Source organism: Talpa occidentalis, unplaced genomic scaffold (assembly GCF_014898055.3).
Source record: "Talpa occidentalis isolate TD23 unplaced genomic scaffold, MPIMG_talOcc4v2.1 talOcc4.4, whole genome shotgun sequence".
In the NCBI taxonomy this organism is placed as follows: domain Eukaryota; kingdom Metazoa; phylum Chordata; class Mammalia; order Eulipotyphla; family Talpidae; genus Talpa; species Talpa occidentalis.
Window position 1 is genome coordinate 38,837,932 of NW_023604295.1, and position 16,075 is coordinate 38,854,006.

At 41.2% G+C, this 16,075-nt stretch overlaps 1 protein-coding gene across 4 annotated transcripts in view; it reads left to right on the forward strand.

The window, feature by feature from the left end:
* Positions 1-8,828: 8,828 nt before the first annotated feature.
* OPA1 (OPA1 mitochondrial dynamin like GTPase) overlaps positions 8,829-16,075 on the forward strand; it is an 83,108-nt gene continuing 75,861 nt past the window's right edge. For 2 of the 4 annotated variants that reach the window (XM_037525301.2, XM_037525300.2), the window contains exon 1: positions 8,830-9,046. In XM_037525301.2, coding sequence (XP_037381198.1) covers positions 9,015-9,046 — 32 coding nt within the window. In that variant the 5' untranslated portion in view covers positions 8,830-9,014. Of the gene's footprint in view, positions 9,047-16,075 lie in introns of all 4 variants that reach the window. The other 2 variants (XM_037525299.2, XM_037525302.2) reach the window with 2 other exon arrangements.

Genomic DNA, 16,075 nt, shown 5'->3' on the forward strand with positions numbered 1-16,075 from the left:
TGGATAAAGAAATAAAACAAATGAACAAACTAAATAAAACAAAAATAAACTCTTAGACTATAACAACAAAATAGTGGTTTCCAGAAGGGAACAGTAAGATAGGGTGACAGGGGTCAACTGCATGGTGATGGATAGAAACCAGAATTCTGGTGGGAAACATAATGTGATACATTCAGACCTTAATCTACAGACCTGAAACCCAATAATGTTATAAACCAATGTTACTTCAACTTAAAAAATGTAAAATACCACACTAATATCTTTTCTAATTAATTGTACATTGAAATGATATTTTACATGCATAGGATTAAAAAAACATTATTAATGTTTTTAAACTATACTCCTTCACCCGGTGATTTCACTTTTGGCAACTGTTCCTCAAAGAACAATTTTATATTTAAAATATAAAATAAAATGTTAAATTTAACAGTGAAAAGTTAGAAACAAAGTTAACAATCAGAGAATTGTGGAAGAAAAGAGAGAAGTAGGAAAAGAAAGGAGGGAGGGAGAGGGGAGAAAGAAGAAGGAAAACTATGGCCATCCTTAGACAATTATGAAGTCAATAAAGGTGTTTCCCAAAAAAGAATATTTGGTGGTTAAACTGCTCCTGATATAATATTTAGTAAAACTATAAACAGTGTAGTTAAACTTTTGGAACTAATATAGATGAACATAGGTATACATACACATCAACAAAAATATAGATTTAGTCACAGTGTGCAGAAAATGTAATTTTATATTTCAAATTGATATTTGTTTTAATCCCTCATATTGTCTGATGGTAGAAAATAAATCTAGTCAACTATGAATTAGCTCAGTCACCTCAGAGGATTAAACAGCCAGTGAAGGATTTCCCCCTGCTCCCTTCCCCCTAATAGACTGGAGTCAATGTCCAATGTCATTGCAACAGTGAGGAAAAGCTTCACTCAGTCCTTCCCTCACGTGAGCTTTCACTTGTCATTGCTTATCTGGTCATTTGCATGCCATGTGCTTGCATCTGTTGAGTCATCCGGCTCGCCTTGGCTTTTATTTCAGCTTCCTCTCAGTCCTTCTACACCACCTTTGGGGGACTGGAAACTTTAAGGCATGTTCCCAAGTCCTCTGAGCCACAAGCAACCTGGGGTGTGCTCTCTTCCCAGACTTGCCCTGCTTTGCCCATTTCTTCTCCCCTGTTGCTGTGACATGTTAGCACCGGAGCCTTTTCTGTGAACACCACTTCCCCCTCGGTTTTCCCCTGGACTCAGGACATAGCTCTATGCTTGAATCCCCCATCGTAATAACCGCTCTGGGACTTGTATCTCCCTCCACAAGGTCTGGGGGTGTTGGAGACCTACTCGGGCACTGAACCCCATCAGATGTCCCAAATCTTTCTTCTGTGGAAGCTTTATCAAATCCATGTCAGGGAAACTGACTTTTCATTATTCATTCTGCCAAAGTCTATTATTTATAGAATAAAATTTAGCTTTTGTACACAAAATCAGACTTTGAGACTCAAAAAAAAAAAATATTCTTTCTTCCTAAGTCATGTCTCTTTCAGGAATCAATCCTGGAAAGTCAGATGCTGGTAATCGTGTCATTTCTTTCATGTTGCATTTCTGATATCACCTTATTCTGAGTATGTGTGGAGAAAAGTGTTGCCAGTGATTGAACATCAAGGAAGTATTGGAGTAAAAGGAATGAGCATCTGTGCATGTGCAGAGACATAGACATGCTGAGGGCTCTGGGTGTGGTGTTGATCCCAAAGATAGAGGATATCAGGATATAGAAAACTTCAAATGAAAGAAAAAACTAAATGGCAAAAAATTTCAATAATAGCAAGGTAAAAATAGAGTGAAGAAAAGCAGTAGTGTGCTGGTAAATATTTAACAGCTGGCTCTATGAAAATAATATGAAGCAAGATGTAAAAGTTCATTATAAATTTTACTATGAACAAGAACCTAATTATTACAATTATCTACTTCAGTAAAAAAAAAACACAACTTGTTCACATCATTGACCTATACATTTAGATCTGAGTATTAGTTGATGTTTTCCTACACATTAACAAATGAAAGAAAAATGAAACAGCAAAGACATATGTCAGAACTTCAAAAATTTGTGATAATGTGCAAGGCTTCTTTATTTATTTTTATAACTGTGTATTATCCCATAATATAGTATTCCATTATGTAGTATTCCATTATATTCCATCATTATTCCATTATGTATATCTCACAGCTTCCTAGTCCATTCATCTGTGTTTGGCCACCTAAGTTGTTCCTACAACCTGATTATTGTAATAAGATCTTCTGAAGGGGGGTGGTCCTATACCTCTAAATTGTATACAATTTACATGCATGGGATTACCTCAATAAACCATGTTACCTCAATAAAAATAAGTGAAAGAATGAATTTTCTATTACAATAGTAATAATTTAAGAAAAAAAAAACTTCTTTGCCGAACTAGATAATGGTTTTGAAATATGGAAAGACTATTTCTTTAATTTTTTGTGCCACTCCCAATGAAGAGCAACAGACATAAGACTCATGTAAATGTAACCTGCAGGATGGAAATGGAGGGGAGGATGATAAGTGAGAGAAGTCAGTAGGAGGAAGACATACCTAATGATTTCACTCATATGTGGAAATACAGTGGAACAAAAAGGAACTGACAAAACTAAACCAAAACAAAGCCTAGAAGCATGACTGCAGAATTGAGGCTGTTGGAAGGGGAGAAGGGTGGGGAGTGAGGACCAAGCAGGGAGGGTGCTCGGTGGTCATAGGGACTACAGGTGTGTGGGTGGGGGGTTGATGTGGTGACTTACATCTGAGCAGGTGTGAACCTGTTCCTGTAAATCATGTACAATGTTAGAAAACAATGTTTCTGAAATTTTTTAAAATTAAAAAAAATTTAATTTAAACCAAACAATCAACAAAACAATAAACCAATCCCAGATTTGTAGTGTTTGCTGATTTCTATGGTATATATACAGTCACCATAAATAATTTCAAGCTTCCAACAAGATGTCACTGGAAACAGAATTTGGAAGACATGCATGGGAGCACGCTACTGTGTATTATCCCACCATACAAATGTAATAAACAAACATATGTATCCTACTGTGAATGGGTATTTTTTTTTTCATTTAGTTTTCAGATTGTGTTAGTTTCCTGTGGCTGCTATAACAAATGATCAAAAACTGGGTGGTTTAAAAGAACAGCAAACTATTCTTTCACTGGTGTGGTGATCAGTTGTGCACAGACAGTGGTGTGAGGCTGAGGTGACAATATCGACAGGGCTGTGCTGGCAAATGGAGGCGCTAAGAGGAGTCACTCCTGATTCTTCCTTCTGGTGATCACTTGTGTTCTAGCTTCACTCCAATCCCTGTCCATCTTTGCATTATCTTCTCCCCTGTGTGCATTCAGGGTCCAGCAAAGACACTTTTTCCAAACAAGGTAACATTGAAGAACTACAAGGATTAGGATCCACTATCTACACAGGTATTTTTGTAACTATATAGAAATGTAACTTTTTAATTGGGTTTGTGCCCTGAGACTTTCCTGAATTCAATTAATTCTAGTAATTTATTATTGGTTTCTTGGGGTTTTCAATGTAAACAATCATGTCATCTGAAAATGTTGTATCTTATATGTCCTTTTCTTACATTATTGCACTACATAATATTTTGTCTTAAAATATAAACATTATAAAATGATGTGAATTTAATCATTTTCAAATAATTTCAAATTATTGCAGTTTCACAAAGGTTGACGTAACTCAGGATCACCTTTTATACAGACAACTCTCAATTTTTTTTAGGATTTATTTATTTATACAAGAACTGGGGTACAGGCCAGATGAGCAGGAGGGTGAGAGGATTCACCAGAGAGAGTGGGGAACAGAACAGGCAGACTGATGAAATACACTGCTGAGGGGAGCAGCAGGTGCGACAAGAAAGGTCTGCTCACCATGTGGGACCCTCACTGGCCATCTAGGATCGAACCCGCGCTGCAGAGGCTGCGCACAGCTTCACAGTGCAGTGCCCAACCGCCTGCGCCACCAGGGGAAGCCCACAACTCTCAATTTTTTATTGCAAGTGCCACCTCCTAGAATTTCATCTGGGTAGCTCATTATAGCACTGCATCAATCATCAACACAAAGCCAAGATTGTAGTGTCCCCTCCAAATCAACTTCCCTAGGTCTGTGACTATCATTAGCATTGTTGATTCACTATGACTTAAAATAGCAATCATCTTTGATTCCTCTCATTAATTCCTCCATTAAATTTTCCATTGCTTTAAACACTCCAAAATGTCCTTTCAAATGACATTTTGTACTGTAGCTCAGACCCCTTACAGATGACATTCTCAGTAACCATGTAATCTTCTTGACCTCAGTGTCTCTTCCTTACAAATACATCTTTTTCTGGTTTTTCAGAATTGTATTTCTTAAGCTCACTTGATGATGTGAAAATTCTGTGTTATAGCAGAACTGTGTGCTGTCTTACGTGTTCCACGGCTTATAATCCTTCATATTATTTTTTTACATATGTGTCTGTCTCCTAACACAGACCAAAGCTACTTGAGAGCAGGAACTGGGCTTTACTCTTTATACACCAAGACCAAAGTTCACAGGAAATACATTTATAAATGTTTGTTGATTGGGGATTATGACTTTTTTCTGAGGTGTAGGGAAAGTTTGCTAATAATTTTGTTACAAATATGTGTGGTTTAGCTAGTTTCTCTCTCCATGAAACAGCCAAGGGAGATTGCAGAGTCAGGAATTTGTGGCATCTTCTGTTGTAAACATTTCAAAACAAAACTTAAGAAAACAATGCAAATATTTCGGTTTCCATAAACATTATTCATTATCTCCAAGAATATGAGCTATATATGGTAGGCCAAGGCCTGCTGGTCAGATTCTTCTCTGTGTTCCTTTGCTTCTATATAACATGGCAAACATTTATTTACCAAATACTTGTTTTTCCCACCTTCCTTTAAATTATCTTCTTCCCATTTTAATTTTTAGACCAGGAAATAACCTAGATGGTAGAGGAAAAATTTCTCCTTTCCGGGCCTCCCTGGTGCTGCAGGCGGTCGAGTGCAGCACTGTGAACCTGTCTGCAGCCTCTGCAGTGCATGTTTGAGCCCAGCCAGCCAGGGAGATACCCACATGGAGCAGCAGAACTCTCTTGTCTCACCCGCTGTTCCCCTCAGCAGTGTATTTCAGTCATTCTGCCTGTTCTGTTCCCCACTCTGTCTCTGGTAAATCCTCTCACCCTCACGCACATCTGGCCTGTACCCCGGTTCTTGTATGCGTAAATAAATCAATCTTCAAAAAAAAAATTTTCTTCTTTCCAACATAGCAAATCTCCCTTCCATTCATGACCCATCCACAACTCAAGTCCTTCCTTGGACCCCTCTTGTGTGACTACGCTCAATGATCGCTGAGCACTCTACTCTACTTTGGATACTTCTGCTCAAAGTATGATGTATGTATATTGGGAAGTGGGAGGGAGGTTCCCACACACACAACAGTCCTCAGATTCTCCAGACACATCTGGGTATCCCTCAACTTAATTCAATTCTGAAAATAGCTGCTCGGAGATCATGACAGATCCTATAAGTTAATGCCTCTGTCCCATGAGACTCCCTCACTTCATTTCCAATCACAAATTCATGTTGTTACCTGTGCTTCAGATTGACTGGCTATAAAATCAAAGGTGCCATGGTCCCCTTCTTCAGATTTGATTAATTTGCTATAATAGCTCCAGGACTCAGGAAAACAGTAATCTTACCAGATTACCACTTTATTACAAAGGTTGTTAAAGGATATGAATAAACACCCAAATGAAGAAATAAGTCAAAAGGAAAAAGATAAATAGTGGATGGTTTCACTTATATGTGGAATATAGAGAAACCAAATAATAGGTCAAGAAAAAGACAAAACTAGCAAGCCAACCATAGATCTGAGGCATATAGCAGGGAGGAGAGGGGGGCAAAACAAGGGAGGGAAGAGCATAAAGAAGATCTACAGGTACTACACCCCTTAATTGGAGAGAAACCAATTACTGTACAAAAAATGAACAACAATATAAGAAAATAAAATAAATTTAAAGAGATACTTTCCTGAGGCACAGAAGATGAATGAGTAGCACAGGTGTGTTTGTTGTATAATGCCATCTTAAATTGCATCCTTTCAACATCACATAATTTACTTGCATAGTTATGATCTTGACTTCTGCAACTAAAAAATTCTCTTGATTCTCTTTTTGCTGTTTTGGAAACACCTGACCCTCTTAGTCGGTCACTTCTCAATTTTGATATAGTTTTCCCCTTCCTCTGATTTTACTAAGGAAAATAAATAGTAATTGATGTCCTCTTCAATCTCAAGAAGAGACTTTAGGTAGGAATGTGAACAGCTGGACAGGACATGCATGTTTGAAGGATAGAACCACAACTTGACTCCGTGTTCCAAATGATTTCTTAAATCAAGGCCTGATGTTGTTAGAATTTTTGATATTTTAAGAGAATCTGTTAGTGGGTAGGGTGAGGGGCACTCCAGGACCCCCAAAGCTGCCTGCTGTAAATGGGTTCTGCCATCCACCACATAAAAACTATACATACCATTAGTGTGTAAAACCCTCACTAGAAAAGAGCTTTAATAGAAATAGTGTGCAATAGATGGAAGAGAAAGAATATAGTTAAAATAGTTTCCAATTACACACCCAAAGTTGGGGCCTCCCTGGTGGCACAAGGGGTTAAGTCTGAGCACTATGAAGCTATTGGCAGCCACTGCAGCACAAGTTTGATCCCTGCCCAGGGAGCTAACCCACACTGCGTAGCAGACTGCTCCTGTCTTGCCCACTGCTACCCTTAGCTGTGTATTTCAGTCAATCTTCCTGTTCTGCTCCCCAGTTCTGTCTCTGGTGAATCAACTCATCCTGCCCTCTCACCCCACCCCTACCTCTGGCTTACCCCCCAGTTTTTGTATTGCATGCATAACAAATATATCTTCAAACACCCAAAGTTACTCATCCCCTTGTGGGGAAGTGCCCAGCCAAACAGGGCTGGCCCAGAGCAGGGCCATGATACCCAAAAGTTTGCTCCAGAGCTAAGGGACCCATAGGAAAGGGGCAGAAGGGACCAGATAATTCTGGAAGGAAAAGAACAAAATCAAAATACAAATCAAGGGCCTCCCTGGTGGCGCAGCGGTTGAGTGCTGGGTTGAGAAACTGCCTGCAGCCTCTGCAGCGCCCATTGATCCCCAGCTGTTCCCCGCCCACCGGAGGAGGGTCCCACATGGTGCGCAGACCTCTCCTGCCGCCCACTACTCCCCTCAGTAGTGTACTTCAGCCCTTCTGCCTGTTCTGCTCCCTACTCTGGCTCTGGTGAATTCTCACTCTCCTGCGCTTCTAACTGTACCCAGTGCTTGTATAAATAAATAGATCTTTAAAAATATATAAATAGGGCCTCCCTGGTGGCGTAGCGGTTGAGCGCTGGGTTGCGAAGCTGCCCGCGGCCTCTGCAGCGCCTGTTCCATCCCCGGCTGCTCCCCAGCCGGAGGAGGGTCCCACATGGGCCGCAGACCTCTCCTGCCGCCCGCTGCTCCCCTCAGCAGTGTACTTTGGTCCTTCTGCCTGCTCTGCTCCCCGCTCTGGCTCTGGTGAATTCTCTCACCCTCCTGCGCTTCTGACTGTACCCAGTGCTTGTATAAATAAATAAACAAATCTTTAAAAAAAAAAAATAAACAAAATACAAATCAAGATTTGTACAAATCAAGCCTCCTCAAGTGTCTCTTTCCATGTTCCCCAGGTCCCTGGTGCAAGGTCAAGCAAGGGCAGTTTCTTTCTCACACTGTTACAATACCAGAATAATGATTTGGTTTTTAAATGTCAAGTCCAATATTATTTTTAAAACACTTGTTAGGGCAATTCAAGCTGAGCAAAACATAGAGCTGACTTGATTAATTAGAAGAAAATTAAGATGCAGAAGGGAACGAGTCCAAAATGGTTGACACCCTCCAACATTGAGACGTTTGGGAAAGAAAGAACCAGTGAAGGAGACTGGGGAGCAATAGTTTCTGAAGTAAAAAGAGAATGTGATGTCTTGAAAACTAAGAGAGGGATGTAGACTAAGAAGGGGAGTGCCCTACTTTCTGAGCTGAATGCTGTGAGGTCCTTATCAATATGGAACTGTTAAAGACCTTGACAAGGACATTTGAACAAATTGTTGATATGAAAAACCAGATGAGTGCAGTGAATGTACAAAGTCATTCTGACACCTTTGTAAAAGGTTAGTCTGCAGCTTCCACAGCCTAACTGACCTGGGCTCCTTTCAAATCTAATCTGAGATTCTAAAACACTTAAGCTGTCCTTGACTCTTCCTACCTTCCAAGATTGCTCTATGGATATAAAGTGCTTTGTAAACAATCACTTGTTAAGACAAAAGGTTGGGACAATGGGGCAACCATTGGGTTTTCATTACTTCATTCTATTACTAGATTACTGCACTCCTTTTATACTTTCTTAATTCCCTCAATGCTCCCTCAATGCTGAATTTTTCTTAAATTGGTAGCCACATAGAAAGTATTTATAAATACGATTTTTCAAATCCTTCACCCCACCAGTTCCAGAACAACGCTCCACTCCCCCCCTCTCCAAGACTTCAACCTCGGAGAACGGAGTTCAGAATTCCAACCCGGAAACAAAAAGAGTGGGGCGGGGTGGGAGGAGAGAGTCTATTTGTGTTCCCTCTAGGCTCTAAGCGCATGCGTCAGTCTTCCTCAGAGCGGACCGTTTGTGCTGCCGGCCTAGGAAGGGGGGGGGGTTATTTGCTTGACGGACTGACTACGGGTGCCGTGCGGGCTCTTGCGGAAGTCCGTGCGCCATAGGGAGGGCCGCAGTGGCTGCTCGGTGCCCTTGTTATCGAGGGCCTGTTCCTAGGTCATTCCTGGAGCGGGAACTGGAGTGGAGCTGACACCGGGGGCCTGCGCGTGGCCGTCTCGGTGCCTGCGTGGCCTCGTCGCTGGCGGGATGTGGCGCCTACGCCGGGCCGGTGTGGCCTGGTAAGTGCGGGTTGCGACCTGGCCCCGTTATTTTGGGGGCTTCTGGATAACTGTGTTGTGTCATCACTACCTCCAGAATATGCAGATAAGTCTCAGGCCAGGCAGAAGGCGATTGAAGGATTCTGGGATATTTTTAAGTACTTGGAGTGACATAGGCCCTGACTGGGCTTACCTGGGGTGCCGGCTTTGGTACTAGCCCTTGTGTCTGTTCCAGTGTCGCTGGAAGATTCTGAGCGCCTTTCAGTCTTGGCCTATTGTCCTTTTGACCCTGCCCCTTTCACCTTTTTACCCGTGCTATTAAGTCTCTGGTTGCTTTTTGTTTCAGCCTCTCCTCCCCCACCTCTGGCTATAAGTGTTGCCCTTCCCACGTCTTTCTTAACTCTTTGTTGTCTTTTTTCACTTCTGCCTCCGCTGTAGTTGTACATTGCTCCCGCAGCTACTCCCTCTTCTCCGGGAGTGAAGGGGACTCTGCCTCCTTCCCCAGTCTGTTAAATGAAAGTGATTGGCAGTTGGGACTGGACTAGTGAAGCATACGGTGTCAGATATGGTGATTAGAGATAACCTGTTAATTGCAGCTTTATTTTTATTTGTTTTATTTTTGCAGTGTGTAGGGAGGGAGACTTGCTTTTGAATACTAAGTGGTGAATGTGGCACCAGCTTTCAAATCATATTGCTATTGTTGCCCTGTCCTTGTTTAGTCCTAACTAGAAAATCAAAGAATATTTTCATTTCTACGGGTTACTATATGCATTTTAATGAGGTTACATTGGGCTTTAGCTATACACCTAGCTGCATTCCACTATCTTCAGATATTTTCAGGCTTAACTCACTGTTGCTGACATTTGGTAAGAAGTAGTACGCATCAGGCAAAGTTCGGTAAACTTGATCTTGATTCACTCCTAAATGCCCATCTTGATTTTATTTTTCAGCGTGTTTTAAATGGTGTAGATCATTTGTAGCTTTTATAAGAAATTGTATATATTTGTTTTATGAAGGTTAGCAAGTTAAATTCAGAACTGAATGACATATAATAGTTATAGTTTTAGTCAATTGGAATCATTATTTCTAGTGTCATGAGATTTTATTGTCTGAGTAAATCAACAGCCTTTGGCATTGAAATAGGTTATTCACAATCTTTTTATTTCTACTCTTAAGTTTTTTACTGAGGAAATGTATTTATTCCATTTAAATAAAAAGAGAAAAGACATTGCAGAAAACAGCAACTTTGTTGGAACAATTAATATATGAAGGAAAGACTTTAAACATTGAATTTAAAAAAAGAAACTGATTGGTAACTGCTATTAGTTTATTCAGTTGGATGCTGCTGGGCTAAATTGTTTCTAAAGTTATTGTAAATTCCAGCGTCATGACTTAGAAGTGTCTACCTTTAGGTTAACTACCTTCAGAAGTAGATATGTGGAAGATCAGGAGCTTGAAGCTTTGAAATTTGTCTTTTACTATAGTTCCTCTGCATGTTATGGGAAGGAGTATATTTAAAAGTTCATATTCTTTAATAGATGGTAATATAAATATTTCTGACATGCGTATCTAAATACATGCTGTTAGATATATAAGAAGACCAATGACCAACATTTATTTAGATGCAATGAATGTGTAACATTGTTGGAAAAATAATTATACACTAGGAAGTGGTATATAGGCTAATAGAGATGGTAAATGGGAGAGACTAGATGATTTCAGTGGTGAGACCTTGTTTTGTGTCACATTGATTTTTAGTTTGACTATATGGAAATCTGGTCCAAAAAATTCTTTCAGAACTGTGAAGGCATTGCTACATTTTTTTCTAGCATCCTTTGTTACAAACTCTGAGGACAATAAAATTTTTGTATTTTTGTGAATATCCTGTTTTTCCCTTTGTGGAAGCTTTTATGATCTTGACTTCATCTTTTAAAAAAAAAAAAAAGATTTATTTATTTATTTATACAAGCACTGTTGAGGGGAGCAGTGGGCGTGGCAGGAGAGGTCTGCACGCCATGGGAGACCCTCACCCATGGGCCAGGGAACAACTGGGGAACGAACTAGCGCTGCAGAGGCTGTGGGCAGCTTCGCAAACCAACGCTCAACCGCTGCGCCACCAGGGAGGCCCTTGGCTTCATCTTACATCTCAGATTTTGTCCAGGTTTTGGCCTCCTCTCTCCCACCCCTTCCATCATCTGGTGTAGCACTTAGTAGGCCTTTCTGTTAAAAAGATTCTTTTTTCAGCTCTGAGAAATACTTCTCTTATTTTCTTCCTTTCATTTTTTTGTTCTTTTTCTTTTTAGATGCCTTTTAGTTGAATATTGATCTACTTAGATTGATACTGTATGTCCATGATTTCCAAAATTTCTTTTATCTTCACCTGCTTTTAAAAAAAAAATGCATATACCGGGATCTCCCCTGGTGGCGCAGGCGGTTGTGCGCAGCGTTGTGAAGCTCTCCTCAGCCTCTGCAGTGTGGGCTTGATCCTGGACGGCTGGCGAGAATCCCCCATGGGGCGGCAAACCTCTCCTGTCTCGCCCACTGCTTCCCTCAGCAGTGTATTTCAGTCATTCTGCCTGTTCTGATCCCCGTTCTGTCTCTGGTGAGTCCTCTCACCCTCCTGCACATCTGGACTGTACCCTGGTTCTTGTATGCATGAATAAATAAATCTTTTTAAAAAATGCATATACCACAATATATGTAAATGCATACTTATTTTTAAATTATAAATATATATATAAAACACACACACACACACACACACACACACACGGTTTAAATCTTCCCTTCCAGATTGCTCAGCCTGGGAGCAAGTGCTGCTCTACTCTTTGTATTGGAATGGGGTGGAGAGTGACCCAATCAGTAAATCACTTCTCAGTTGCTTTTGTCTTCACTCTCTCATCTGTATCTCAAAAGGACTGTAGTGAGGGCCTCCCCGGTGGTGCAGCGGTTGAGCGCTGGGTTGCGAAGCTGCCCGCGGCCTCTGCGGCGCCGGTTCGATCCCCGGCTGCTCCCCGGCCACCGGAGGAGGGTCCCACATGGCGCGCAGACCTCTCCTGCCGCCCGCTGCTCCCCTCAGCAGTGTACTTCTGTCCTTCTGCCTGCTCTGCTCCCCATTCTGGCTCTGGTGAATTCTCTCACCCTCCCGCGCTTCTGACTGTACCCAGTGCATGTATAAACAAAACAAACAAACAAACAAATAAATAAATAAAACATGCCTCTATAAATAAAAAAAAAAAAAAAAAAAAGGACTGTAGTGAGAAAAAAATCTCTCCTGTGCATCACAGTGAATTGGAAATTCGACAAGTATATTCCTTGAGGATGCATTTCTCTACTAGGATTTTGCTTTGAGACAGTTACCTTTTCTTTTTTAAAGATTCTCTTTTTTTTTTTTTATTATTATTTATGCATACAAGAGCTGGGGTGCAGTCCAGAGATGCAGGACAGGGGGTGGGGGTGGTGAGAGGATTCACCAGAGACAAAGTGGGGAACAGGCAGACTGACTGAAATACACTGCTGAGGGGAGCAGCGGGTGAGACAGGAGAGGTCTGCTTCGCCATGTGGGTTTCTCTCTGGCCGACTAGGGATCAAACTCGTGCTGCAGAGGCTGCGGATTGCTTCATAGTGCGGTGCTTAACCCCATGAGCCACCAGGGAGGCCTGAGACAGTTACCTTTTCTGTGAGACTAGTTGAAGAACATCTTACATGTTGTTCCTGACTTGGACATTCATGTGTTCTGTCTCTGTCCTTGCCCTTACCTGCACCTATTGCTGCCACCATTGTGGAAACAGGAACTTTAGGGGGTTGGAAGTAAAAGAGAAAGAAAGTAATGAAAAGCAAAACCACCTTAGGGATATGACCACTCACACCTGGAGTTCATCTAGTTGGATATATATTTGGATTAATTCCTATTAAAAAAAGAAAGAAAGGAGAGTTAGAGTATTTGTAAAATGAATTATTAAAGCTATAAACCAGGGAATCTAAGGTGAGATAGTAAATGTGGTAGAGATTAATGAGGAAAAGACAGAAAAGTATTTGTAGCTTGTGTCTGTCCTGATAGGGACAGGATGGTTATAGTGAAATGGGGTTATGGACATATGAATAAGATACTTAAATTCATAATTATTGAAAATAACTCAACTATAGCACTTACCTTATTTTTAACAGATTTTTTAAAAAACTGGGACTTTAGTAAATTCATAATTTGTCCTTGATTGCAGAGATAACAAGCTATGAAATGGTGATTACATCCAAAGTTTGACCCCAAAGACTTAAGTGGATGTAGGGATAGTGTTGAAAAAAGTTTAAGTATGTTATGAGGCCAAATGATTCCCTGGAAATAGTGCATAGAATCAGAGAAGTGGATTTAAAAATCAAGCCTGATGGCCTCCCAGCATTTAGAATCCTCTAGTTAATGTGCACTTGTGTAAGCTTTATGCCTGTGATTACATTAGTTATTCAGGTAAAACCTCATGATTATTACTCTTCTTTTCCCTTGCCGCCCATGCCTAGTCAGTCATTCTGGTGTCTACCTTTCCCTTTTCCATTCTCACTGCTGTTTCCTCACTTCAGTCTCTTTATCTCATATTTGGGCCTCTGAAATAAGATCACCTTTTCTCTCACCTGTGATCTGCTTTACCAAACATTGTGTCTTTGTCATTTTGGGCTTCTATATCAAATTACCATACACTGGGTGGCTTAAAAAGCAAGCATTTATTTCTCAGTTCAGAGGCCGGGAAGTCCAAGTTCAAGACACCAGCAGGTTTGGGGTCTAGTGAAGGCCAACTTCCTTGTTCGGAGATGACCATCTTGCTGTGTCCTCAACCGGCAGAGAGACAGAAACAGATTGACTGACTTCTGGGCCTTGTATTCCATAGTAAGGGCAACAGTCCCATCACAGAGCTCTATCCCAAGACCATGCGCAAACCCTATTACCTCCAAAGGCCCCACCTCCAAATATAAAATCACACTGGAAATTAGGCTACAACATATCGATTTAGGGTAGGGGTGGGACCACAGATTTAGAGTTCATGGCACCTTCCCTTAATGTCTTCTTTAATTGTTCACTAGAATCTAATGCTAGTCAGAAACTTTTGCTGGCTCCCTTTTGCCTACAAAATTAAGTTCACTGTCAGCCTGATAGTGCCTCTGGAATTTCTTCTTAGACCTCTTTCCAATTTCATCTCCTACAGTGAACCTTCTTGGCCAACTCACTGGATTTCTTGCCCTTTCCTTGTCTCACCACTGTACATTTCTCCCTAACTGCAATTTCTTCCCCCATTTTTAACTCTTCCCACCCTTAAGTTTTACTTTATCTGGGAAATTTTCACTGAACAATTTCACTCCGTTACCTCTTTTTTTTTTTTTTTTTTTTGTGGGACCCTCGCTGGCGACCGGGGAACGAACTGGCGCTGCAGAGGCTGTGGGCAGCCTCGCAGCCCAGCGCTCAACCGCTGCACCACCAGGGGAGGCCCACTCTCCGTTACCTCTTGTATCACTTAACACTTGTCTCTTGCTTTTTGGCATGCATGTGTTTCCTGTGTTAGTGATTTTCTTCTGTGTATTATGCCTGGGGTAGAGGCCATTTTAAAGCTAAGATGAGAACTTTGCTTTTTGTATTTGCTAAGTTTGTGGTCAGAAGAAATTAATTTCTTAGTTAATAAAAGAAGACAGAAACTTGCTTTTTTTTTTTTTTTGGTGGGACCCTCGCCAGTGGCCGGGGATCGAACAGGCCCTGCAGAGGCTGTGGGCAGCCTCGCAACCCAGCCCTCAACCACTGTGCCACCAGGGGAGGCCCGAAACTTGCTTTTTTGATGATGAGGAAGTTATGACTTATCTTAGACATAGATTTTTTTAAAAGATATATAGAATATTTACCAACTTGTGAAAGGAAGATGACAATGTTTTTATGGCTAGAGTAACTTGTACTTGTGCTATCACAAATGGTCAGTGTGCCTAAATCCAGATTTTGTATTTTCTTCTACATTTAAAACCCCTTTGTCAAAGATTTCCTGAGGTCAGAGCAAGCCCCACTGTCATCTTGAGGGTTCCAGAACAGGTGGCAGGTACTGTAGAATATCTTTTTAGTCCCTGTAGAAGTACTCTTCCCCTCCTCCCCACGCCTTGCTTCCCACACTCTTACCCACTAGTGTCTTGTAGAAAGAATTTGGAATTTACTGTCAGGTTGACCTGACTTTCAATCCATCTTCCACTTCTTAGTAGTCGTTCCACCTCAGGCAAGACAGTTAAAAAAAGAAAATTGGTAAAATAAGGATGCTTGCCTTTTTGGGTGTTCCTGAGCATTTGTGAGAACATCTAGCTTAGTGCCTAAGATACCCCACTAAGCTTTATCACAACATTGTTTCTGTGCTCCTTGAATCCCTTTTCTTAAGGTTTTTGTATTATGTAACTGAATTAATTTTTTAGGATTACTTTGAGCAAGGCTTACCCATAGTAAGCACCATGAATGTTTGGAATAAGATAATCAGGCATGGTTGTTGCTGCTGAACTTTCATTTGCTCCCAAACAGAAGAGGGAAGAGCTCAGACAGTAGTGTGTACATTTAGATTCTTTTCCTGTTGGGGTTTTGTTTGGTTGTTTTTTTGTTATTGTTGCTATTTTCATTTTTCTGGGAATCTAGGTGACTGAGATGTTAATGTTTTTTTTCCTCTTAATTTCCACTCCTGGGGGCCTTCCTAGTGGCACAGGGGGTTGTCTCAACACTGGGAAGTTATCCCCAGCCACTGCAGCATGAGTTTGATTACCTGGCCTGGGAGCTAACCCACATATGGTGCAGCAGACCTCTCCTGTCTCGCCAGCTGTTCCCCTCAGCAGTGTATTTCAGTCAGTCTGCCTGACCTGTTCCCCACTCTGTCTCTGGTGACTCCTTTCACCGCCTCCCCTCTCTCTGGCCTGCACTCCAGCTCTTGTATGCATAAATAAATAAATCTTAAAATAATTTCCGCTCCTGGGCTATCAGGATTCTGAGACACAGATGAAGGGGGTAAAGAAAGCTGTTGTAAGCTGCAGCAATATTTTTGCTTGGAAGCA